Below are 25,117 nucleotides of genomic sequence, written 5' to 3' on the forward strand. Positions count from 1 at the left end.
CAACGCATTGGAGAGGGTAATAAATTTGGCAATTAGACTTTCATGTCAGAGAGGCAGAAGATTAGTGCACAACATACACTTGGTACTAAATCAAGAAATGTTTTTTTGTTTAATTATCACATTGAGAAATTTGTATTTATTTCCTTAGGGCTTGCTAAATGTTGTTGGCCAATTTTTTTCAAATTCACCACATAGGTATTGCCTTAGGTATATCTATGCAAATTTTCAAGCAGCTAGATTTTGGGCTGAGGAATTGAAGCAATATATGGATCAGGCTAGTTATTCATATACTGAAAATGGATTTGATGTTGCAATGTCTAAACTTAAAGATGAGGATGAAGAAGCATGAAAATGGTTGGTTAGAATCCCAAAAGAAACTTGGGCTAGTCATGCAATGGACATGAATTGCAAAATTGATTTGGTTGTGAACAACATTAGTGAGGTCTTCAACAGGTGCATACTAGAGTTGAGGTCAAAGCCAATTAAAACCATGACAGATGGAATAAGATCAAAGTTGACGGTGAAGTATCAAGGAACCAAGAACAAGATAGAGGAGGCTAGGTGGGAGATAACCCCTACCTATGAAGAGAGGCTAGAGAAGTCCAAGAAGTATTCTAGGTTTTGCAAAGTAGCACAATCTGGCTCACCATTGTGGCAAGTAAGTAGTGGTGATAAGGTATATGCAGTGAAGCTTGAGGCATGGACGTGTGGTTGTAGGAGGTGGGATATGACTGGTGTGCCATGCGCCCATGCTGTGACGGCCATCATTAAAGCCAAGCTCCACCCTGAGGATTTTGTCTTGGACTTTTTCAAGAAGCCACTCTATAGAGAAGCCTACAAGCACATCATCTATCTTGTGCCTGGTCCTGACCTATGGCCCAAAACCAACCCATGGGACATTAATCCATGTGTTTTAAAGAGCAAGAAAGGAGTGCAACAAACTGTTAGGAGGAAAGGCAAGGATGAGTTTGTCGTGCCCAAATTTCCTCAAGGATGGCAACCATAACCTGCAGTAATTGCAAAGAGCAAGGACATAGATACGCAAATTGTGGTATCACTCTTTCACCATCTCTTCAGATGAGGAAAAACAAATATAACATACTTCGGAATTGGTTTCTTTCATTTCTCACTTCTTAAGGTAGCATGCTTACAATTTGTTTTCATGTGCAGCCAAACAAGAGCTCCTACAGTGAGGTGCTTGGATCATCATTACAAGACAGGGCACAGACAACCTCAAGTACAACAAGAAAGAGTGGACCAAATGTACCTGTCAGGGCAACTCCTATAAGCTCTGCTCCTCCGGCAACTGCTGCAGCTCGTGCTCCAGCAACTACTGCACCAAGGGCATCTCCTGAAGCTAGGGCCCACTTAGGGCTACATGAGCTGCTACAACAAGAGCTCCAACCAGGGCTCCATCATCTCCTGCAGCTAGGGCTCCATCAGCAACCAGGCCTCCACCTACATCTCCTGTGACAAGATCAATGGCAGCAGTAGGCAAACCTGTCACAAGATCAAGGGCTGCAGCTATCAGGCAGACTAAAACAAATAGGTCTAGGACTTTTTGTGCCCCCAGAGCAACTATTGGCATAGGTCCTTCGAAAAGGTTGATTAAACCAACTATCAAGACGAGAGATTACCTGACAACAATTGGTGCAAAGTGGGAGTGATGTATTACGTCATGGTCTATGCAAACTAAATTATTTGCTTTGTCAGAGTCCAAACTGAAGTAATGTGATATGGTATTGAATGTGGTATGCTACTGTATGGATGATTGTAATGTAATGTGATATTGTGTTAGCTTTAAATAAATTATGTATGTGTGAGTTATCTATGTGATGATCCACTTTTATCATAAAATATGGTCACTTTGTTGTACCAATTTGGTATGCATGAATGAGTGTTTCTGTTCTGCCAAATTTGATCATTTTGTGTTGTACCAATATGGCCATTTTGGTGTACCAATTTGATCCACTTTTATCATAAAACATGTACATAGTAGGAGTCAGTTTTACTCAATGCAAGAGGTCATTCTATTGTACTCATTTGGTGTCGATTTTAGCTGCAACTGCTACTGGAAGATGCTCCCAAATTGGAAAGCTACTTGCTGGAGATGCTACAAAATTGGAGTACTCCCCAAATTGGAAACCTACTTGCTGCCAAATATCACTATCTGACAAACATACCATCTTCCAAAAATGGACACACAGAGACAAATAAACAGAAGTACCCAATTCAGATAGTTCAGATAGAAAAAGGAGATATTTCAGTATGGCAAGTTCATCACATTGCAACTCCAAAAGACACTTCAAGCAGTACTCCAGTTCATACTAAACATGATCAAGATCGCTACTAACTAATCAGTACTAACTACATAGGATAATTTTCTTAAGTCTTCAGACCGATGAACTGCTTTAGTTCATTAGACGAGCAGAACGGCGAGGCATCGGCCGCGCACCGGTGAGGCGAGCAGAGCGTCGAAGAGGTTGCTTCTTCTCCTTTTGCTTCTGCACCAAGGGCTCCACCTCCTCCGGCTGCTCCTCCTCCTGCTCCTCCAGCTTCACTGGGACCTCCACATCGGGCACTTCCATGCCGGGCATCACCTCCATGTCGACTAGCTTTTGTCTCTCCTTCGTCGATGGCCGCCCATGCGACGCGAGGGCGAGCGACGACCTGCACCTCAGGATCCTCACCATCGATGGAAATGACAGGATGTGCCGCATGGGGGATTGCGGAGGTGGGCTTCATACTTGTGGTCAACACGATCCGACACGGCCACCTTGACCAACACGTCTGCATCTGCTAGATCTGCGGAAACCTGCTTTTCAGCAATCTCCGGCACCCCGACTCGGAGAGACCGGAACACCCCGTATTCCAGCCCAGAGATCGAGAAGTCCTCTTGAATATGGCACTGCTGGCATAGAACAAGTCAGCTCTTAATTACAACATGGATATAATTACATCGGCACAACGACGCTACGCCTGCCAAGGTTGGTCTATGCAAGCAGCAGAACAACACATAGCAGCGGAATAAATTCTAGCAACGGAACAACGACGACGACGATGGACTCCACTTCGCAAGGATGCTGGCTGGAACGTTTATCCTAGCTCGCAAACTCAAGATCCTCAGCAGACAAGCAAACAGACAAGGCATGACCTGCAAACTGGCATGACATGCCAGGTCAGTACATTGAATGTACTTGCAAGCTCACAGCAACCAAAGCAATCAAGACAGACAACAGCATGGCATTTACAGGTTACTTAACAAAGATGAACATGACACTAGCAGAACACATGGCATGCACAATATGAACATGATATAGCTAGAACAATACCAGATGAGCATGGCATGAACATATGAGGATACTATCATGCAACATGTTGACAATATTATGCACCAACTTACTCTGTTCGGGGTTATCTCGTAACCACCACATGTATCACTTACCATCATGGTCATCACACGATCACCTCAGGATCAAATCAAGCTTGGTATTAACAATACCGTAGTAATCATTACATGACCACAAGGATCTTGATCTTTACCCTTGATTCTCGCATAATACCATAAACCTCAACCATCTTCGGTACCCTCGATATTACTGTGATCCTCTCGCGATCACATAAGAATCAACCACTTCTTTCATCATCAAACTGGGGTTGTTGTTAAACAGGTTATTATTACTGTTGACCCATAGTGTGACCTACTACGAACTGGGCCCTTATCTGTGGGCACGGCTATCGGTAGATTAAAAACACTCTGCAGAGGTTAGCACACTATACCCACACCACGAAACCCAAGGCCTCGTGCTCCCATTCGGGTGGACCAACGGCGTTCCGATAAAACCGATCTATCGCCATGACAATCTCCCGGCCACTCCGACAAACTGCCCTTTGGGCTAAGTCATGGGTGGCCCCGATGTCACCTCGTGACACCCAACGGCCACCGTCGTGGCAAAACAAAACGGTCCCAAACAGGGACATGTGCACATAACCAAACTCGGGCTCACAAGGCTTATACCGGCTTACCTGATCAGGGTAGCGCACGCTTATAACCGTCCCTAGTTGGAGGCACCGGTGAGAGGCATGACAATAGACCCAGTTAGGACCCCCCCCATAAAAGGCAAGTGTTGTTGCACTGGTCAGCTCGATTCCATGGCACTACGACTCAGCCAACAGGTGTTCAAGTTCGATTAAAGTCCGGTTAAACTTGAATGTAATAAGCTGAGTCATAATAAAATAACATGATGAAACAACAATGCATATGAGCATGATAACAACATGAAAATGGATGGTAATCATAACAATTAACATATGAATCGTAGCAACAATATTTATACTACTGATGCACATGAGCATGGCATACTGATGATCATGAATAGAACAAGCATAATAACACTTTAGATGGGCATAACATGATCACTAGCACCAAAACATAATTACCAGAAAAGAACACGACAACACTATTAGCAAGTAAGCATGTAACCAAGGAGATGAAAATAATCATGGCATAAACATGGATCCATAAGCATATAAAGCATTCATGAAAACTTTAACATGCACAACTTATTTAAATATTCAAGTTGAAAACCATGGCTACTGAAAATCCATCATGCAAGTGGCTGTCATGGCTTGCCTGGGATTGTCGGATACTCTGGGAAGAGGTACGGCAAAGTCACGGGACGATTCGCCGGACGCTTCACTCTCGGAGGGGGCTAGAATAGGGCAAGGGCATAAAGGTCATTTTCACAATGGGACCACCTAGTGAAAATGATACCAAAAGATAGAGCTCGACGAGACAAAGAAGTAGGCATTGGATTTACCTCAGACGGAGCTACGGTCGCGAAGATACGAGAGGTTGAACACCAGGGACCAATTTGTAAAAAGTTTCCCCACAAACAGGTCCCTGGGCTGAAAAAAAGAAAACGCTTTTTCAAAGAATACGCTTTTAGAACAGAAAAAGCGTATTTGAGCTGCACAAGAAGGGAATGCGCTTTCAGAGAAGCGAAAGCGTATTTCAGCCAAAGGACGAAAGAAATACGGTTTCAGAGTAAGAAAACGTATTTTCGGAAAGCCGTATCTAGTTACGTGACGTGGCAAAGCTTGAGCCACTGATGTGTGGGGTCGGGCAGCGCGGGGCCTACAGGCAGGAGGGACAGCTGCGCTCGTCGTCGTCTTCCTCGCTCCCTGCCCCGCACGGGACAGAGGAGGAAAACAGAGGAGTGGGGGCGAGGGGCCCGACCGGCTCCGGCCATCCCCGGCCGGGGCGGGGGCACCGGCGGGCACGGCTCGGCCAACCACACCCACTCCCAGCCAGAGGGGGCGCTGGGAGGCGCAAAACAGCGACGAGTTGAGGCGGCAGGGAGGAGTACAGAGGATGGGCGTCGGCGGCGGTTTCGGCGATGTGGACATGGTGGATGGCGGCGAACAGAGGCGGGGTGAGGCCGCTCGGGTGGGCTAGAGAGGCGGGGGAGGGGTGAAGAGCTGTGAGGGAGTCAGGGGCTCTAAAATAGCCGCGGGGAGGGTTCTAGAGCTCACGGGCGAGCTTGAGTGTGGCTCTAATGGAGGACAGGGGAGGTTAGCTTCACGAGCAGCTCGTCGGTGACGCATTCATGGCGAACCAGGACGAGGCAGAGGCACGGGTCGATGCAGAGGCTCATGGGGGAGCTACTAGACATGGAGGGACGTCGAGACGCGGAGGGAGCGGACGAGAACAGCGGCCGGAACGAGCCAGAGCTCGCTATTTGCATGACGCAAGCGTGACCACCGCATGCACTGGTACAAGCGGCGTGTTTTGGCCAGAACGACCATGTCCAGTAGATAGTCCATACTACCCTTAGTCCAAATGAAGAAAGAATTTGGTCCAGGGGCAAATAAGAGACTGGTAGGAGGCTCCAAAACATATCAACAGTAAAGTGTTTGTGCTGTGCAGTGGGGACACAAGCTTGGGAACGAAGGAATGGATTTGTCTGGTGATGATCACATACCAAGATGACTGAGATGACCAAGAATCAGCTTAAGAGGAAGGATTTAGCTAGCACTTGTTGTGCAATGCACCCCACTGGTCAGAAATGCAAATCTTGAAGTGGCACTCTCATGGCTAATTTTATTGAGCTTAAAATTGGAGAAGATGAGTTATTTGATGATATGAAGCTGTTGTGAAAGTTTCATGCCATTTGAAAATACCAAAATGGTACTTGCTTCACAATGCAGCTCTCTGGACAGAATTTAAGAAAATTAGCTGAGGAAAATTGGGCAGATAAAATGAGCCAAAAAATTGTGGAGAGAGTTTATATGGATAGGATAATCTCCTGGTAAATTTTCAGCCTAACTGAAGCAATATAAAATATGGTTGCTTCACAACCTAAAAATCTGAACAGAAACCAAGATTTGATGCTGAGCTCACATAGAGTGATGACATGAGCCCAAATCTTGAGGAGAGTGGTGATTTGCTCATATGAAGGACCTTGCAAAATTTCAACTCATTTGGATTAACCTAGCTAGTACTTCCTTCACAAAGAATTCCCTCAGACAGGAACTTTAAAAAATTGCTCAGGAATATTCACTAGGAAAATTGAGTTGAATTTTGACAGCAGGCAATGATATGGACATGAAAAGGTGTCCAAAAAGTTTAGGGTCAATTGTAACATCCCCAGCATCACACTACAGTAATCTCCCCCTAATGAAGGTCATGTCATCATGATCATCATGCCAAAATGCCACTTGTCCAAAATCTGATTCAAATTCTAATTCTAATCTAATTGCATGTCAAATATTTGCTTCTTCTTTCATGCAAATAAAATGGTTCATCCTATGGCAGATAATCCCTAGATATTTATCATGTTGAAGCCAAGATTTTTGGAATTCCCAAATTGCCCCTGGGAATTTATTATCTAGTCCAGCAGTATTTAAGATGTCCTTTTCATTTTCTAAAAATGCTTGGACAACTCCTGATGGCCCCAAACTTTTTGTGGCAGTGCCTAATACTAGATAGAATTTAAGTGGCCTAGTCCCGCATTTTTTTCAAAGTATTTTGGTAGCCCAAACTTTTCCCTAGTTGTCTCTGACTTTAACATAAAAGAGAAATCAGAAAAAGAAAAGGCAAAGCAAAAACAAAAGGAAAAGTTCCCCCTCCCAGCTGGGCCTTGACCCAGATGGCCAACCGGCCCAACTAGCCAAGAGGCCACCAGGCCAGCCCACCCCCAGCCTACACCTAACCCCTCCCCCGTGACCTAACTGCTGCACCCCACACCCCCCCCCCACGATCCCCACTCTCCCTCGTTCCCTCCCCGCGCCATCACCCACGACACACACACATGCAGACGCACAGAGGAGGGGCGCCCCCTGTTCGATCCCCTCCACCCGGCACCCCCGCGCTCGAGGACCGCCATCACTCCGCTGGGGCAGTAGCCAACCGGCGCCGAGCGCCGCCCCTCCTGACCTCCGCCCTCGTGTCGTCGCCGCCGCAACCGACAGCCACTCTAACGATGCTTCACCGCCCTGCCACCACCACCTCGCCGTCGGCCTCCTCTCCGACCCGCTCCAACGCCTCCGACCACCTCGAGCGCTACCCTTCCCGGCCTCCTTCCTCTCCATGCTGCACCGCGCCCGTCTTCCTCGAGCTCCGTCCATGGCCGCCCCGACCTCTCGCCGCACGCCGTTACCGTCGGGCCGCTCACCACCGGCCTCCCCGAGCCTCCCCTGCAACGCTGTGAGCGGCCTCCTCCTCCCCCCTCCTCGATTCACCGTCGTAGGCCGCCGTTCGCGCCGTCCGTGCTTCTGACCGTGGCCGCGGTCATCGCGCGGTCGCTGCGCCCCAGTCTCGCTCGCATGTGTCCGGCCTCGCTCCCCCGCTCGCTGTGCTAGCCGCTGCCTGCTACTCCGGCCCGCCCCTGGCCAACGACTCCGCGCCGCTCCGCCAGCCGCGTGCTCGTGCCCCTCGCCGTGGCTCCGGCTGGACGTGCCCAGTCCGGTGCCCGCCGCATTAGCCGCCGCCCGTTACGCCTACTCCCGCGCCGTTTTGCCCGCTAAGGCACCTGAGGCAATGACCGATGGGGCCCAGCCCCTAAAACGAAAATAAAAATGTTTAAGAAATAGTAATGTAAATAAATAAACAATTTAATTAATTAATTAGTGAATTAATTATCTTAATTATTTTGGTTTAATTAAACTATTTCAAACTTAATTGCCCTAATTACTTTTAGACTAATTTAACTGTTAGTTTAGCTGCTGTGAGAATGACATGCGGGCCCTTCTTACACTGTTCACCTTTTGACCAGTCAATGGTCGAGTCAAGCCTTGACTGGAACAGTTGACCAGGGCCCCACCAGTCAGCCTTTGTGTTGTACTGCTAGGTACCTTTTTGGGAACACCTAGCTTTTTAATTTTAAAATGTTTCTAATTAATTAATTAAAGCAATTTCAGAATACTCTTAGAACTTTAAAAATTCAAAGAAAATAATATGTAACTCGGATGAAAATGTTTTCTACATGAAAGTTGCTCAGAACGACGAGACGAATCCGAATCCGCGGTCCGTTTACCTGTCAGATGCCTCTAACTATCTGAACATGGAACATTCCCCCTCCGGTCATCTGTCTGACACAGGTCCGGAACCGGGAAAACATTCCCGGTTGTTTTCCCCCTTCACCTTTATCGTGTAGCCATACGTTAGGTCACACCTGACACATCATATTGCCATGTTATGCTTTGTGATGCCTTCCTTGCTATGTATTTACTGTTTCTTCCCCCTCTTCTCTCCGGCAGACCCCAAGACCGATGATGCCCCTGTGATCGACTACGTCGACGACGACACTTCTTCCTTTTCAACAGAGCTTCCAGGCAAGCCCCCCCCCCTTTGATCATCCCGATATCGCCCATTCCATTCTCTCATGCTTGCATTAGATTTTGCTACTGTTACTGTTTGCTCCTATTCTGATGCATAGCCTGCTTTTGTAACCTGCTTTGTTACCAACCTACTTATCCTAAACTGCTTAGTATAGGTTGGTTAGTGATCCACCAGTGACCCCACCTTGTCCTTGTTGCCCCTGCTTCATCATCGAAGACCCAATCAACGGGATCGAAGACCAGGCCCCGGCACCTCACATCACATCATGCCCCTTTTGTTTCTCGACTCTGCAGAGTTACCATCGAGTGCCGAGGGTGGAACCTCTTACATCACTCCTGATGAGATCTCTATAGTGTAGCTATTCGGTCGTGGTCATCGAGGGTGATTTCCTCCTTAACCACTTCCGATACGGCTCTGTCGTGCAACCCCTCAAGTGTGAACCTCGAGGGTGGATCCTCTTACGTTCACCTTGATGATTACATCGAGTGGAATTCACCGGGGGTGATTCCTCGGGTTTTCCCCTTGATGTTTGTACACACGGATACTTGGACTTTACAACTGTTACTTGGAAAGGCGGGTCGACCCTGAGGGGTACCCGCGAGTGATGTGGAGACGTGTTGACCTGGAGGGTGCCCGCGAGATAATTACGAGGCATGTCCGGGCATTCCTAGCCCTTGCTGCAAGTCCTCGAGATGGGGCAACGGGGTCACATATTTCGTAAGTTGCTGCTTGTTACCGCGCGTTCCTAATCCACTACGATTTGGATATTTGATCCGAGGAGCCTTTGGCCTGATAGCACTAACCATCACGTGGGCATAGTATGGGCGTTCTGCATCGTATGCATCAGCCGAAGCTTAATAGACGTCAGCGACTAAGCGGCGCGCGCCGGGTTGGACTGCGTAAGCACCTGCGTTGTTTAAGGAGGTAGCTAGGTCCGCTCACCGGCCGCGTTCGCAACGTGCAGGAGTTCCCAGGGAGATGGCCCATGACCCCTGGGGGCATAGGTTTAGTCCGGCGTGCTGACCTCTCTATTAAGCCTAGGTCGGGTGGCGGCGTATTGTTTGGCCGAGGCCGGGCATGACCCAGGAAAGTGTGTCCGGCCAGAGTTAATCGAGCGTGGTGGGTAAGTTGGTGCACCCCTGCAGGGAAGAAAACATCTATCGATAGCCTGTCCTATGGTAACGGACACTCGGAGTTGTATCCCGATCGATACAACTAGAACTGGACACTTGTGATGAGAAATGGATAGTATGGCTCTGGGATTGCTTTCTCGCTGGGAGTCGAGGAAGGATCTCTGGGTGAGGATGATAACACCACCGCTACTTTATATTATGCTATTGTGTACTCTTCTAATGCTGCAAGACCATTGGAGATGCTTGAAGATGCTGAAGATGCTAGTCTTCGATAGGACTAGGCCCTCCCCTCTATTCTGGCATTTCTGCAGCCCAGTCCACATATACAGCCTTCCTTTGATAATGTTGCATCTTTAGTGTAGATCCTTGCTTGCGAGTACTTTGGATGAGTACTCACGGTTGCTTTACTACCCCCCTTTTCCCCTTTTCTTCTTCTTTCCGGTTGATGCAACCAGATGTCGGAGCCCAGGAGTCGGATGCCACCGCCGATGCCTACTACTATGTGGAGACCGCCGGTGACCAGGAGGAGTTAGGAGGCTCCCAGGCAGGAGGCCTTGCCTTTTCGATCGTAGATGCTTTTGTGCTAGCCTTCTTAAGGCAAACTTGTCTAACTTATGTCTGTACTCAGATATTGTTGCTTCCGCTGACTCTTGTGTATTCGATCTTATGTATTCGAGCCCTCAAGGCCCCTGGCTTGTAATATAAATCTTGTATTATTTTTAATTTGTGTCTAGAGTTGTGTTGTGATATCTTCCCGTGAGTCCTTGATCTTGATCGTACACATTTGCATGTATGATTAGTGTACGATTGAATGAAGGGCATCACAAGTTGGTATCAGAGCCGACTGCCTGTAGGTAGCCCCCTTGCCAACTCCTTGGCCGAAGTCGAGTCTTGTCACTACAAAAACTTTTACTAACATGGCTGTGCGTCTTACGGGCCCACGTCGCCATTTGGTGGTATTAGGATCTTTTATTACTCGTCTATACTCTGGGACTCTGATCTCTCGTCTATTCGGGTTAAACATTTTACTAACTCTGACATTAGGTTCTCGTACCCACTTCCTCCCAGAGAGCCCCGACATTATCGATGATCGCTTGCTTCGCCAGAAGATTCTGCGAATACTCCTCGATGCTCCTCGAGACCCTGTGCCAACTGCCTTGCAGTTCCTGACCACCGATAATCCCCCTGAATAACATCCTTGCCGCTTGTACCTTCATCCCTAGTTGCTCCTGCTATTACAAGATACCACTAGTACTCCCCGTTGTTCCGAGAATCCTTTGTGCCTTCTGCTTTGCAGCTTCTTTTCGAACTGTGGATAATTCACTTAACCGGGGTTCGTTCATCCCCAGTTGTTCATTTGCTTTCCAAAATACCTGAAAAGGCTATCTGATCTTTCAAAATCCTCTCCAGCCTATTGCTCTTGATTCTCCTTGCCTACTTGCATTAGGAATTAATTCCATATGTCTAGATATATTCTTTAAAATTCTCTGTGATTGTCATTCTGTTCCTATGGATTCAGCGTGTGTGCGAATACTCTCAATCATCAATCAATCCTTGGAAATTTTCTTTCCGGCTCGGACATCCTTCCAGATATGAGCTGGTTCTTGCCCAATCCAGATTTGATCGGGTACACCTCTAAGTCTATTCAACTTACTCATCTTTTGATCAGAGCCTCTGCTTCTGATCCTTCGTCTTGAAATCATAATTCCTTTGTACCCAAGCATCGAATCATTCAGACGTTTATATAAGCCGATGCCTTTGCATTTCTTCTTCTTCTGGTTGAATACTGATACTCACATCAACTCCGTCGTGAATCGCCAGATTCATTACTGGGTTGTTATCCGACAGTGTCCTTCACATCCAAAATCTTGTGAGTTTTTCCCTGATACATAATACCTTCGGTAAATTGTATCATCTGCTTTGACTTCGATACTCTGCTTTTGAACTCGTATCTTTTGCTTGGTTGATGGTTGTATAGATTCGTAAAAATGCCCAGATGGGTTGAACTTATGCCTTCCATAATCCGTGTGAACCCGAGAGTTCTCACGAGACTTACTCTTCTGGTACTTCGCCAGATAAATCCTCTGCACTACAATTTCTTCGAAAACAAGGAGTGAATGAAAGGTTATGCATTGAAGAAGTGGGAGTCGACCTTGAATCTTTGTGTTCATGCCCATGGACCCGATGTAGAACTTATCATGGAAGCTGCTCGTAAAAATAATTATTTCCTTGGTACAAGCTCATCTTGTATCCATGAATTTATCCTTTGCAATCGTGGTTCCGACCATATTTTCTCCTTGATTCCATTTCCCGGACAAGTTAAAATACTTGTCTTCTGCAGATCATTTCATCCTCCAACCTCTATTTTGATCTACCTCGAGTATTGCCCCCTGTTATCTCGAGGATAGTGTGTCATTGCACTACCTCTTGTGAATTCTCATTGGAATGATACTCCACATCATTCCTATCTTGATCGGCTATATCATTATCGAGCAAATTTTAACTGTGCTACCTGGTCCTTATTCCTGGAGCACAACTTTTCAACGATGAGCGAAGCTTACGTCGATCTTCCTCATCTTATCATTCCACCTTGAACAACAAGCTTGAATCCGAGCTTGTGTCCTATACATGGTTCCAATAGCCTTTGCTTCATCATTCCTTTTGCTTGATGTCGTTGCTGCTCGATGGCATCTTCATAGAGCCTCTCGACAAAATTTTTGTCGTGATCACCATCAATATACTGCCTTGTTCTAAGATATCAATCGAATTCTTGAGGAGAAATACCATCCTTGCCCGTCGATGATTCGTGTTGTCATCGACACCATCCTTGACTTCCTGCCAATACAGACTTCGTCATGTTTTGATTATATCTTACATTCCTTGACATTCTTGGAATTATTCCTTTGTACTTCTTATGACCCGCAGATTCAATTTTGCTTGAAACACCATGTTAATGTTACATCGAAGCATGACTGTGGTACGCCGAACAACAACAAGAACATTGGAAGTGCATTGCCAAATGTTTCTTGCTCTATTATCCAAACATCGTTGTATGGATAACATCATGAATTCCCTTGCCCCTTTATGCAAATGGTGATGTACTTGTTGATCTAACATGTATATCATGCTCTACTTTTCCTTGGGAAAAGATACACTCCTAAATCTTGTGTATAAACACATTTTCCTTTCCATTGGTTTGCTTAACCTTTCTTGTGATCTATATATGTTATACGCAGAAATAATTCCCTGCTTATGGAAACACCTCGGTTAACAACTCTATCAGTGTGACCCTGTTACTATTGCTGATGCCATCCTGGTAACCCCCGATGGACGAGAACTTTGCCTATTGGTCCGCCTCGTTCAACGAGCAGGAAAATGGTTCTCTTCGTCCCTCGCCCTTGGTACCAACATTGTTGCCAACATAACTGACAGGCTATCCTCTGCCATGCCTTGCTACCATGACCATGCAAAATGATTAGCGCTTTCCTGCTTTTAACCCACATGGTGGGCCCATAACCCACAGTTCCACTGGATCGAAACCGACTCTTCTGTACATCCCTGTCTTCCAAAATTGTTCCTCACGCTTGGTTTCGTATGTAATTCACGTGCCGCCTTCTTGTGATCTGTTCTGATATCAGATTCAATAGTTATTCTCGATGCTCTAAACTCCTTTCACACTCCGTTTCAGACATCGAACGATTGCCTACCTGGTTGAAGCTTCTTATTACACCTTTTTAACTTGCTCTCGATGACTTTCTTAAATTTCAACTCGAGAGATACTTCTGTCACATTCCCTGCATTGTTCACCAGATAATTAACCCTATAAGGGTCAGTTCACCCGAAGTTACTCCTTACTTCCCCACTTAAATCTCGGGACGAGATTTCTTGTAGTGGAGGAGATTTAGTAACATCCCCAGCATCACACTACAGTAATCTCCCCCTAATGAAGGTCATGTCATCATGATCATCATGCCAAAATGCCACTTGTCCAAAATCTGCTTCAAATTCTAATTCTAATTGCATGTCAAATATTTGCTTCTTCTTTCATGCAAATAAAATGGTTCATCCTATGGCAGATAATCCCTAGATATTTGTCATGTTGAAGCCAACATTTTTGAAATTCCCAAATTGCCCCTGGGAATTTATTATCTAGTCCAGCAGTATTTAAGATGTCCTTTTCATTTTCTAAAAATGCTTGGACAACTCCTGATGGCCCCAAACTTTTTGTGGCAGTGCCTAATACTAGATAGAATTTAAGTGGCCTAGTCCCACATTTTTTTCAAAGTATTTTGGTAGCCAAACTTTTCCCTAGTTGTCTCTGATTTTAACATAAAAGCGAAATCAGAAAAAGAAAAGGCAAAGAAAAAACAAAAGGAAAAGTTCCCCCTCCCTGCTGGGCCTTGACCCAGATGGCCAACCGGTCCAACTGGCCAAGAGGCCACCAGGCCGGCCCACCCCCAGCCTACACCTAACCCCTCCCCCCGTGACCTAACTGCTGCACCCCACACCCCCCCCCTATGATCCCCACTCTCCCTCGTTCCCTCCCCGCGCCGTCACCCACGACACACACACACGCAGACGCACAGAGGAGGGGCGCCCCCTGTTCGATCCCCTCCACCCGGCACCCCCGCGCCCGAGGACCCCCATCGCTCCACTGGGGCTGCAGCCAACCGGCGCCGAGCGCCGCCCCTCCTGACCTCCGCCCTCGTGTTGTCATCGTCGCAAGCGACAGCCACTCTAACGATGCTTCACCGCCCTGCCACCACCACCTCGCCGTCGGCCTCCTCTCCGACCCACTCCGACGCCTCCGGCCACCTCGAGCACTGCCCTTACCGGCCTCCTTCCTCTCCATGCTGTACCGCGCCCATCTTCCTCGAGCTCCGCCCATGGCCGCCCCGACCTCTCGCCGCACGCCGTTGCCGTCGGGCTGCTCACCACCGGCCTCCCCGAGCTTCCCCTACAACACTGTGAGCGGCCTCCTCCTCCCCCCTCCTCGATTCACCGTCGTAGGCCGCCGTTCGCGCCGTCCGTGCTTCTGACCGTGGCCGCAGTCATCATGCGGTCGCTGCGCCCCAGTCTCGCTCGCATGTGCACGGCCTCGCTCCCCCGCTCGTTGTGCTAGCCGCTGCCTGCTACTCCGGCCCGCCCCTGGCCAACGGCTCCGCGCCGCTCCGCCAGCCGCGCGCTCGTGCCCCTCGCCGTGGCTCCGGCTGGACATGCCCAGTCCGGCGCCCGCCGCATTAGCCGCCACCCGTTACGCCTACGCCCGCGCAGTTTTGCCCGCTAAGGCACCTGAGGCAATGACCGGTGGGCCCAACCCCTAAAACGAAAATAAAAATGTTTAAGAAATAGTAATGTAAATAAATAAACAATTTAATTAATTAATTAGTGAATTAATTAACTTAATTATTTTGGTTTAATTAAACTATTTAAAACTTAATTTCCCTAATTACTTTTAGACTAATTTAACTGTTAGTTTAGCTGTTGTGAGAATGGCATGCGGGCCCTTCTTACACTGTTCACTTTTTGACCAGTCAACGGTCCAGTCAAGCCTTGATTGGAACAGTTGACCAGGGCCCCACCAGTCAGCCTCTGTGCTGTTCTGCTGGGTACCTTTTTGGGAACACCTAGCTTTTTACTTTTAAAATGTTTCGAATTAATTAATTAAAACAATTTCAGAATATTGTTAGAACTTTAAAAATTCAAAGAAAATAATCCGTAACTCGGATGAAAATGTTTTCTACATGAAAGTTGCTCAGAACGACGAGATGAATCCGAATACGCGGTCCGTTTACCTGTCAGATGCCTCTAACTATCTGAACATGGAACATTCACCCTCCGGTCATCTGTCTGGCTGACACAGGTCCGGAACCGGGAAAACATTCCTGGTTGTTTTCCCCCTTCACCTTTATCGTGTAGACATAAGTTAGGTCACACCCGACACATCATATTGCCATGTTATGCTTTGTGATACCTTGCTTGCTATGTATTTACTGTTTCTTCCCCCACTTCTCTCCGGTAGACCCCGAGACCGATGATGCCCCTGTGATCGACTACGTCGACGACGACACTTCTTCCTTTTCAGCAGAGCTTCCAGGCAAGCCTCCCCTTTGGTCATCCCGATATCGCCCATTCCATTCTCTCATGCTTGCATTAGATTTTGCTACTGTTACTGTTTGCTCCTATTCTGATGCATAGCCTGCTTTTGTAACCTGCTTTGTTACCTACCTGCTTATCCTAAACTGCTTAGTATAGGTTGGTTAGTGATCCACCAGTGACCCCCACCTTGTCCTTGTTGCCCCTGCTTCATCATCAAAGACCCGATCAACGGGATCGAAGACCAGGCCCCAACACCTCACATCACATCACGCCCCTTTTGTTTCTCAACTCTGCAGAGTTACCATCGAGTGCCGAGGGTGGAACCTCTTACATCACTCCTGATGAGATCTCTATAGTGTAGCTATTCGGTCGTGGTCATCGAGGGTGATTTCCTCCTTAACCACTTCCGATACGGCTCTGTCGTGCAACCCCTCAAGTGTGAACCTCGAGGGTGGATCCTCTTACGTTCACCTTGATTATTACATCGAGTGGAATTCGCCAGGGGTGATTCCTCGGGTTTTCCCTTTGATGTTTGGACACACGGATACTTGGACTTTACAACTGTTACTTGGAAAGGCGGGTCGACCCTGAGGGGTACCCGCGAGTGATGTGGAGACGGGTTGACCTGGAGGGTGCCCGCGAGATAATTACGAGGCGTGGCTGGGCATTCCTAGCCCTTGTCGCAAGTCCTCAAGACGGGGCAACAGGCACATCTTTCGTGAGTCTCTGCTTGTTACCGCGCGTTCCTAATCCACTACGATTTGGATATTTGATCCGAGGGGCCTCTGGCCTGATAGCACTAACCATCACGTGGGCATAGTATGGGCGTTCTGCGTCGTATGCATCAGCCGAAGCTTAATAGACGTCAGCTACTGTGCGGCGCACGCCGGGTTGGACTGCGTAAGCACCTGCCTTGTTTAAGGAGGTAGCTAGGTCTGCTCACCAGCCGCGTTCGCAATGTGCAGGAGTTCCCGAGGAGATGGCCCATGACCCCTGGGGGCATAGGTTTAGTCCGGCGTGCTGACCTCTCTATTAAGCCTAGGTCGGGTTGCGGCGTATTGTTTGGCCGAGGCCGGGCATGACCCAGGAAAGTGTGTTTGGCCGAGGCCGGGCATGACCCAGGAAAGTGTGTCCGGCCGGAGTTAATCGAGCGTGGTGGGTAAGTTGGTGCACCCCTGCAGGGAAGAAAACATCTATTGATAGCCTGTCCTACGGTAACGGACACTCGGAGTTGTATCCCGATCGATACAACTAGAACTGGACACTTGTGATGAGAAATGGATAGTATGGCTCTGGGATTGCTTTCGAGCTGGGAGTCGAGGAAGGATCTCTGGGTGAGGATGATAACACCACCGCTACTTTATATTATGCTATTATGTACTCTTCTAATGCTCCAAGACCATTGGAGATGCTTGAAGATGCTGAAGATGCTAGTCTTCGATAGGACTAGGCCCTCGCCTCTATTCTGGCATTTCTGCAGCCCAGTCCACATATACAACCTTCCTTTGATAATGTTGCATATGTAGTGTAGATCCTTGCTTGCGAGTACTTTGGATGAGTACTCACGGTTGCTTTGCTACCCCCTTTTCCCTTTTTCTTCTTCTTTTCGGTTGATGCAACCAGATGTCGGAGCCCAGGAGTCAGATGCCACCGCCGATGCCTACTACTATGTGGAGACCGCCGATGACCAGGAGTAGTTAGGAGGCTCCCAGGCAGGAGGCCTTGCCTTTTCGATCATAGATGCTTTTTTGCTAGCCTTCTTAAGGCAAACTTGTCTAACTTATGTCTGTACTCAGATATTGTTGCTTCCGCTGACTCTTGTGTATTCGAGCTTATGTATTCGAGCCCTCGAGGCCCCTGGCTTGTAATATAAAGCTTGTATTATTTTTAATTTCTGTCTAGAGTTGTGTTGTGATATCTTCCCGTGAGTCCTTGATCTTGATCGTACACATTTGCGTGTATGATTAGTGTACGATTGAATCGAGGTCATCACATCAATCAAGCAAAGATAAATGACACTTCCTTCTGAAAAAACCACTTAGGGCAGAATGAGAAAATGAATATTTGTGAATTATCGTTGATGATGCCAAGGAAGGGTTTTGACATATCTGTGGAATATATGACCCAAGCAATTTATGAGAATTATTTGGGAATTTTGGGAGTGATAGAAATATAGGTTGTTTCACAACCTAGGGCTAAATGGATTATTCCTTTAATAGAAAAAGGAATATTCCCAATAAAAAGAATATTGGGATTTGGGCTAGCATGAGAAATGACAGGGTCTTGGGATGATTTAGAGCATGACAAGTCACTATGAAACCTAGGAAGACAAGATCTTCCCAAGTTTTTGGATCACAGAGCCATGGAGAAGCAAATCAAAACAATAACTCAAATGAAATCAAAAGAAAAAGAAAAAGCCAAAATCCAGGGTGTTACAGCGGCCGGACATCGACTCGAGCATGCACCACACGAGGACCGCTACCGCCGGCATGGCCTTGCGGCCATCCTAGAAGACGCTTGCCCTCTCGTCATTCGTGAACACCGGCAAGAGGCCTCTTGCGTGGTTGACGGGCGCGAGCAAGCTCTTAAACCGCTCGGCGAGGTCCCTGCCGATGGCCTTCTTGGTTGGGTCATCGCCGGCCCAGTCGTCTGTGGCCCTCTCCCAACTGCGCATCAGCTTCGACTTCGCCATCGGCAAGGGCGCCAGCGGTGCCAGCGGCGTCGACATTGAGTGGTGGGTGGTGAGAGAATAGAGGCAGGAGGATAGGAAAGAGGAGCGGTGGTGATTTTCTGTGCGAGTGAAGTGACAGGTACTGAATGCAGTGGGGGAAAGACAAGGGTTTTTGAATTCAATGTGAAACAGAACGGCCAGGGCTACGCTGCGAACGACCGACGGCTACCTGAAAAAAAAGAGCGGACCCATGGACCGACTGGCTACGGGACGAACGAGCCAGCCGGCCAGCGCGTCGACCAGCCCGCGCCGCCCGCTTTCGCCCGAGTTGAGTCAGTCGCTTCTGAACGACCATTACCAGCCGCTAGCAGCGCATCGTCTCTGCTGTCGGCCCGCACGCGATTGGCCACGTCAAAACGAGATCATTTTTGTGTTCAGTGTTTTTTGCCACTATCAAAATTTCGGTGCAGTACAAAGTGTCACGTTTTGTAAGAGTGGTGGTTTTCCGAGAGCTATGACACGAAAGTGGTGGTTCTGTGTATTTTACTCTGAGTTATTTTCTACAAACCTGAACTTCTGAAGATTTTACACTGTTTTATTTATAAAGTGTTTTTTTGTTGTTGCGTAAATCTGTTCAGGGCATTGATTCAGATCACATGGACAGAGCTCCTAGCCACAAATGCTACAGTAGACCAGTCCATGCCGAGGTGCTCCAACACTGTTGTTCGGCCGCCCCGCCACACGTTGACACTTGACACAACATTTGACCAAGAACTACTCCGTTCGTCCACAGCCACAGGCAACAATCTGAGGCCGGCCGGTGGTGACCAGCACCTTCCCGTGTGAGTCCCGGTGTCCATGCAGCCCGCGAGCCTTTCCAGCTTCGTTTCTGCACGTAGCTTTTCCAGTCACACATCTTGCCGCGCGCTCATATGCGTCACGCGCCTTGCCGCCCTTGTGAACCATCATCACGAGCTCCCCTCCCCGCGCCTCTCCTTTCCCCCCGTCCATCCATCTCCGGCCTCTCCTCTCCGAGCGCTGCTATATACATGGCGCGGGCCAAACTGCGAGTCAACGGAGTCAGTAGCGCCTACGGCGGTGACACGGCGTGGGCAAGCCGGAGCCCGTACACATGGCGTCGGAGGAGGAGCAGAGCTCGCTGCTCCTGGACCCGGCCTACGCGCGGAGCAAGTCGGTCATCCACGACGAGCTGCGCAGCTTCCGCGTGTTCCTGCAGTGGTGCGCGCTCGACCACTCCTCCCCCGCCGCGCGCGCCGCCTCGTACACGGCCTTCCTCGCGCTGGCGCTCGCCGTGCCCGCCGCCGTCACGGCCTCCCTCCGCGCCGACGCCTCGCTGTCCCCGGCTTCCGCGTCCGCGGTCACGTTCAACCGCGTGGCCACGCTCACCGCGTCGGGGCTCGCCGCCGTCTCCTTCGTCACGCTGGCCGTCTTCTTCCGCCGCTGCGGCGGCCTCCGGCAGCTGCTGTTCCTGGACGGGAGGCTCCGCGACGACACCGCGTTCGTCCGCCGCCGCTACGAGCGGGAGCTGGACCGCGCGTTCCGCCTCCTGGCGGCGCTGCTGGTCCCGGCCCTCTGCGTGGAGGCCGCGCACAAGGCCGTCTTCTTCTTCTCCACCGTGCGCGTGGAGCCGCCGCTCCCGCTCCCGCACGTGCCGTGGCGCGGGGTGGCGCTGGTGGCCACGGTGGCGTCGTGGGTGTACCGCACGGGGGTGTTCCTGCTGGTGTGCGTGCTGTTCCGCCTCACCTGCGAGCTCCAGATCCTGCGCTTCGAGGGGATCTACCACATGTTCGACGCGGAGGCGTGCGCCGCCGCCGACGAGATCTTCGTGGAGCACCGCCGCATCCGGACGCAGCTGCTGGCCACCAGCCACCGGTACAGGGTGTTCATCATCTGCTGCCTCGTCACCATCACCGTCAGCCAGCTCGGCGCCCTGCTCGTCGCCCTCTCCTCCAAGGACGGCAAGAGCTTCGCCAACTCCGGCGACCTCCTTGTACGTACGGAGAGTACCACCATGTGTCCATGAGCGAGTACGTGCCTGGAAAGTAATACAAGCATTGCTGCATTGTTGCAGGTTGGTTCGTCGGTGCAGCTGAGTGGGTTCTTCATGTGCCTGTTCGGCGCGGCCAGGATCACGCACCGAGCCCAACGGATCGTGTCCATCGCCAGCCAGTGGCACATGCGCATGGTGTCCGCCGCTCTGCACCACGGCAAACCAGGCGTCAGCACCTCGGCGAGCGACATCGACCCGGTCGCTCTGACGGCGCCATTGCTCCCCGGAGCAGGATGTGACTACAAAAGCAGACAAGCTCTTGGTAACAAAACTATTTTCTTAGGAAGATATATAAAGGAATAATGGAGCAATCGATTTCTGAATTTTCTTAATCTAACAATCTAACTTTGTTGATGTGCTTGCTGTGTGTTCAGTGACGTACCTGTGGCACAACAGTGGCGGGATCACCTTGTTCGGCTTCACGCTCGACAGGGGCCTCCTCCACACCATCTTCGCCTTCGAGATGACCCTCGTGCTCTGGATCCTCAGCAAAGCTGTAGTTCTCTCCTAGCTACCAGTACATCGACTACTGCATACGAGACCAGTGATTGTTAGTAGTATTTGATAATTAACCACGATGTCGTTGACGAAAGTGTAAGTAAATTCAGCTAGTTATTGCTTCCAGAATAATTACACATCAGTTTTGCGTTTTGAGTTCATCCGTGCCACGCAAAAACTGCGTATCTTTTCATTGATAGAAGTGAGTGAAATGAGTACAAAGAGGTGGTACAATACATCACACGAACGAAAGGTGGTATGAATGATGCCTAGAGCAGAAGGTCAAGGGATGCTCAGCCCCAAACAACGATATAACACAGCTAAACTCATGATTGTCTGAAAATTCTAGCACTTTAGCTATATGCATGTCACCTGAAAATTGATTTTAGGTAAGTCACGCATTAAGCTAATTTTTAAAGAAGATATTCTACCATCCCGGGAAGATACTTCTTTATTTAGCATTGGACCCTCTATGGCAGTCATATTAGTTTTATTAAGTTTTTTAGTTATTCCTTTGGAATATCATTCATATTCTTTTTGGACTGTTCTGAATTGTTTTGGGCTGGTTCTTTTGACTGACACCAATTTGGGACAGTCAATTCCTTGATGGGCTAGTTAAAGCCCATTACTTGTGCGGCCCAGCCAACCCCTTTCTCCCTTTGATTTTTTTCCCGTTTTCTCATTTTTATGTGTTTTGCTCTTGATCTTTTCTTTATTAGTCCTTTTGGGTATATTTGGGATGTTGGCTGAGTGTAAATATAAAATATATACAAAAGTACAACATTATATGTTTATTCTTGCATACTATAAAATAGTGCAATTTCAGTGCAAGGTTGTGTGCACGCTTTTTCTTCTTCTTTTAAAAGATAATACCAATGTACTAATTCATTGTTGCATATTAAACTTCATTACTTTTACTTTGTTTTAGTTATTATTTTAATTTCTTTCTTCTCTAATTTGGTGTTTTGTTTTAGATTTGTTTTCATTTTTATTCTTCCTAAACATAATACCAATGCTAGTAATCCATTCTTCCTTAGAAAACTTCACTATTTTGATTTTGTATTAGTATTTGTTTCATTTTCTTTCTTCTTAAAGGGTACCAATTCATCGTTTCTTAGAAAAAATTCACTATTTTTATTTAGTTTCAGTTTTTTATTTTATTTCTTTCATCTTTAATGGTAATACCAATGTCACCAATTTATTCCTTCTTAGGAAACTTTCCTTTTCAGGCAAATTCCACTATTTTATGTTTATTCTTGTGTATTATAAAAAGCACAATTTATGTATAAAAGGTGTGCAATTTTTTGATATTTTTTAATTGCTTTTCATTTTCTTTCTTCTTAAAGGGTAATATCAATGCCACTAATTCATTCTTTTTTTTACAAAAAATCATTATTTTGATTTTGATTTTGTTTTTCATGTCCTTCTTCTTTAATGGCAATGCCATTGTAACTAATTTATTCATTATTAGAAAACTTTCTTTTCTGTGCAAATTCCACTATTATATGTTTATTCTTGTATATTTTAAAAACACAAATTACGTGTAAATTGTATGCAAATTTTGTCATTATTTGTTTTATTGCTTTTCATATTTTTTTAAAGGGTAATACCAATGCCACTAATTGTGTCTCCCTTTATCAAGAGGGTACGTTAGTTCAGAGACACACACATACACCATGTAAATGCCGGGTATGTGAACGAATTCATTGTCATGTACCCATTGGGTGAGCTGCACCTGCATGTACACGTCAAACCTTCGTTTGTTTCTCACCATCCAGCTGAGCTAACTCTGTTGGACACGACAGAAATAAAAAGACCAAACCAAATTGAATTAAGGCGACTGCCTTTTAGTCGGTCCCTTTTACTCCCATCCCGCTTGTTAGACTTGGTTTATGCTTTCAGTGTCGTACTGAAAGCAACTCAGGCATAATTTTCATAATGGACAGGGACGTGATCGCCAGAAAATATGAAGACCGACTCGGTTGCGTGTAAAATCATATTCACTACTATATTTCAACCTTTAAATATGTTGGAACCAGTCCACACTTGCACATTGCCGCCCAACGTCTCCCACTAACCACGATTGGATAAGCTCATCTCCTAGAGTTTAGCTAGTCAGTTGGTTAGAGACTTGTATGGGGAGTAGGGCGTTTTGGAGCTCGGCCTCCATGGAGGCCGGATTTTTTGAAAAATTCAAAATTCGCACTTTTCAGTTTCAAAAAAATCTGAAAAAATCATACAAGTAAACAAGGGTGTTATGTGTATGTGTGTAAAATTTGAGGATGAAATACCCTAAAATGCGATCTGTGCAAAAAAAAAACAAATTCATGAACTTTGAGGATGAATAGTGCATCTACTAAAAAGCCTCATATTTGTTCTTTTTGTGTAGCACTCATTTTAAGGTGTTTCTTCTTGAAAATTTACACACATATGCTTTATGCCTCTAAGTATGTGTGTATTTTTTTCAAAAAATTTTGAAACGTGAAAATTTGAATTTTGATCGAGTCAAACTCGGGCTCCATGGAGCCCGAGCTCTAAAGAGCATTTTCGCTTGTATGGGCTGCTCTCTGTATATACACGTAACATTGTTGAATAGAACCGTAAGTTCGACCATCGCGTGTGCTCTCGTCTCTACATGGTATCAGACTGGTCATGTTTCCCACAATCCTCCTTTTCACTTCCGCCATGGATCTTTCAGATCTCTCATATGCCTCCGGCAGCAACCCCTTTGTCGACGCAAAACCCTTCACTGAGCCCTCTTCCTCCACCTCTCTATTGGTGTCCCTAGCCAACATTCTCACCATGAACATACCCTCCCAGGTGCACGTCGTCCTCGACCTGGTGTCGCCAACTACACCACATGGCTGACATTCTTCCACACCCTGCTGATGTCCTTCAACCTCGAGGACCACGTCGACGGCTCCATGGACGCCCGGACTCGCCTCCATGACTTGGTCTGGACGCATTGGACTGGTGCATCATCCGGTGGGTCCTCGGCCGCATCTCCGATCAAGTCACATGCATCGTCAACCACTGGAATCCCACGACTCACTCACTCTAGATTGCGATTCGATGCCTCTTTCTCCAAAACCGCAATCAGCAGGGGGGCTGGCGCTGGAGGAATTCCATGGGCTCTTTCAGAACGAGCTCCCTGTCAATGAGTATGGCACTCGTCTCCAAACCCCGCCGACACCCTCAAAAGAACAAAGAGGAAGCACAACGAGAACCAGAGCTAGAGCATGGTTAATCGTTTTTCCTTATCTATTCTATAAGTGTTTGTTATTTCCCCTTTGCATTGTTTAGGCACCCCACGGAACAATTATACGACCCCACACAAACATGTATATTCGCATGATATACAAACACATTATGGATAAAAGTGAAAATAGAAATTTGTCTATACATCCGTAAATATGCAAATCTTGGCGCGGATCAACGACACAGAATCCGCGTGCCCCCGCAATTGCGTGCCCTAAATCCTCTCCGCCATGGTGAAGTGCATTTTGCGCTACATCCGTGGCACTACAGGGTACGGCCTTGCGCTTGTGTAACACCCCGGATGTAATTTTCCATATTTGTAACTCCAACTCTTGCCATTTTCGGCTATGTGTTATGATATTCCCTTCGTGGTCGGGTTTTGTTTTTCGTTTTGCATTTTGTTCATGTCATGCATCTCATATCATGTCATCATGTGCATTGCATTTGCATACGAGTTCGTCTCATGCATCCGAGCATTTTTCCCGTTGTCCGTTTTGCAATCTGGCACTCCCACGCGCACAGGCGCGTCCCTCTTGTTTCTTTTC

At 47.6% G+C, this 25,117-nt stretch overlaps 1 protein-coding gene across 1 annotated transcript; it reads left to right on the forward strand.

Moving 5' to 3' along the window:
- Positions 1–19,606: 19,606 nt before the first annotated feature.
- On the forward strand, positions 19,607–21,470 carry LOC123167791 (uncharacterized). Its single transcript, XM_044585653.1, has 3 exons — positions 19,607–20,756; positions 20,838–21,078; positions 21,191–21,470. The coding sequence occupies exons 1-3, from the start codon at positions 19,878–19,880 to the stop codon at positions 21,325–21,327; spliced, it is 1,257 nt and encodes a 418-aa protein (XP_044441588.1). The 5' UTR covers positions 19,607–19,877; the 3' UTR covers positions 21,328–21,470.
- The last annotated feature ends 3,647 nt before the right edge of the window (positions 21,471–25,117 follow it).

Source organism: Triticum aestivum, chromosome 7D, assembly GCF_018294505.1.
Source record: "Triticum aestivum cultivar Chinese Spring chromosome 7D, IWGSC CS RefSeq v2.1, whole genome shotgun sequence".
Lineage (NCBI taxonomy): Eukaryota > Viridiplantae > Streptophyta > Magnoliopsida > Poales > Poaceae > Triticum > Triticum aestivum.

What these genes read in the sequence shown, in the direction of transcription:
- LOC123167791 (XM_044585653.1), top strand. Translation starts at nt 19,878, where the DNA reads ATGGCGTCGGAGGAGGAGCAGAGCTCGCTGCTCCTGGACCCGGCCTAC. An exon ending in CCAACTCCGGCGACCTCCTT is followed by an intron (nt 20,757 to 20,837) that starts GTACGTACGGAG and finishes GCATTGTTGCAG; the next exon opens with GTTGGTTCGTCGGTGCAGCT. An exon ending in CAAAAGCAGACAAGCTCTTG is followed by an intron (nt 21,079 to 21,190) that starts GTAACAAAACTA and finishes CTGTGTGTTCAG; the next exon opens with TGACGTACCTGTGGCACAAC.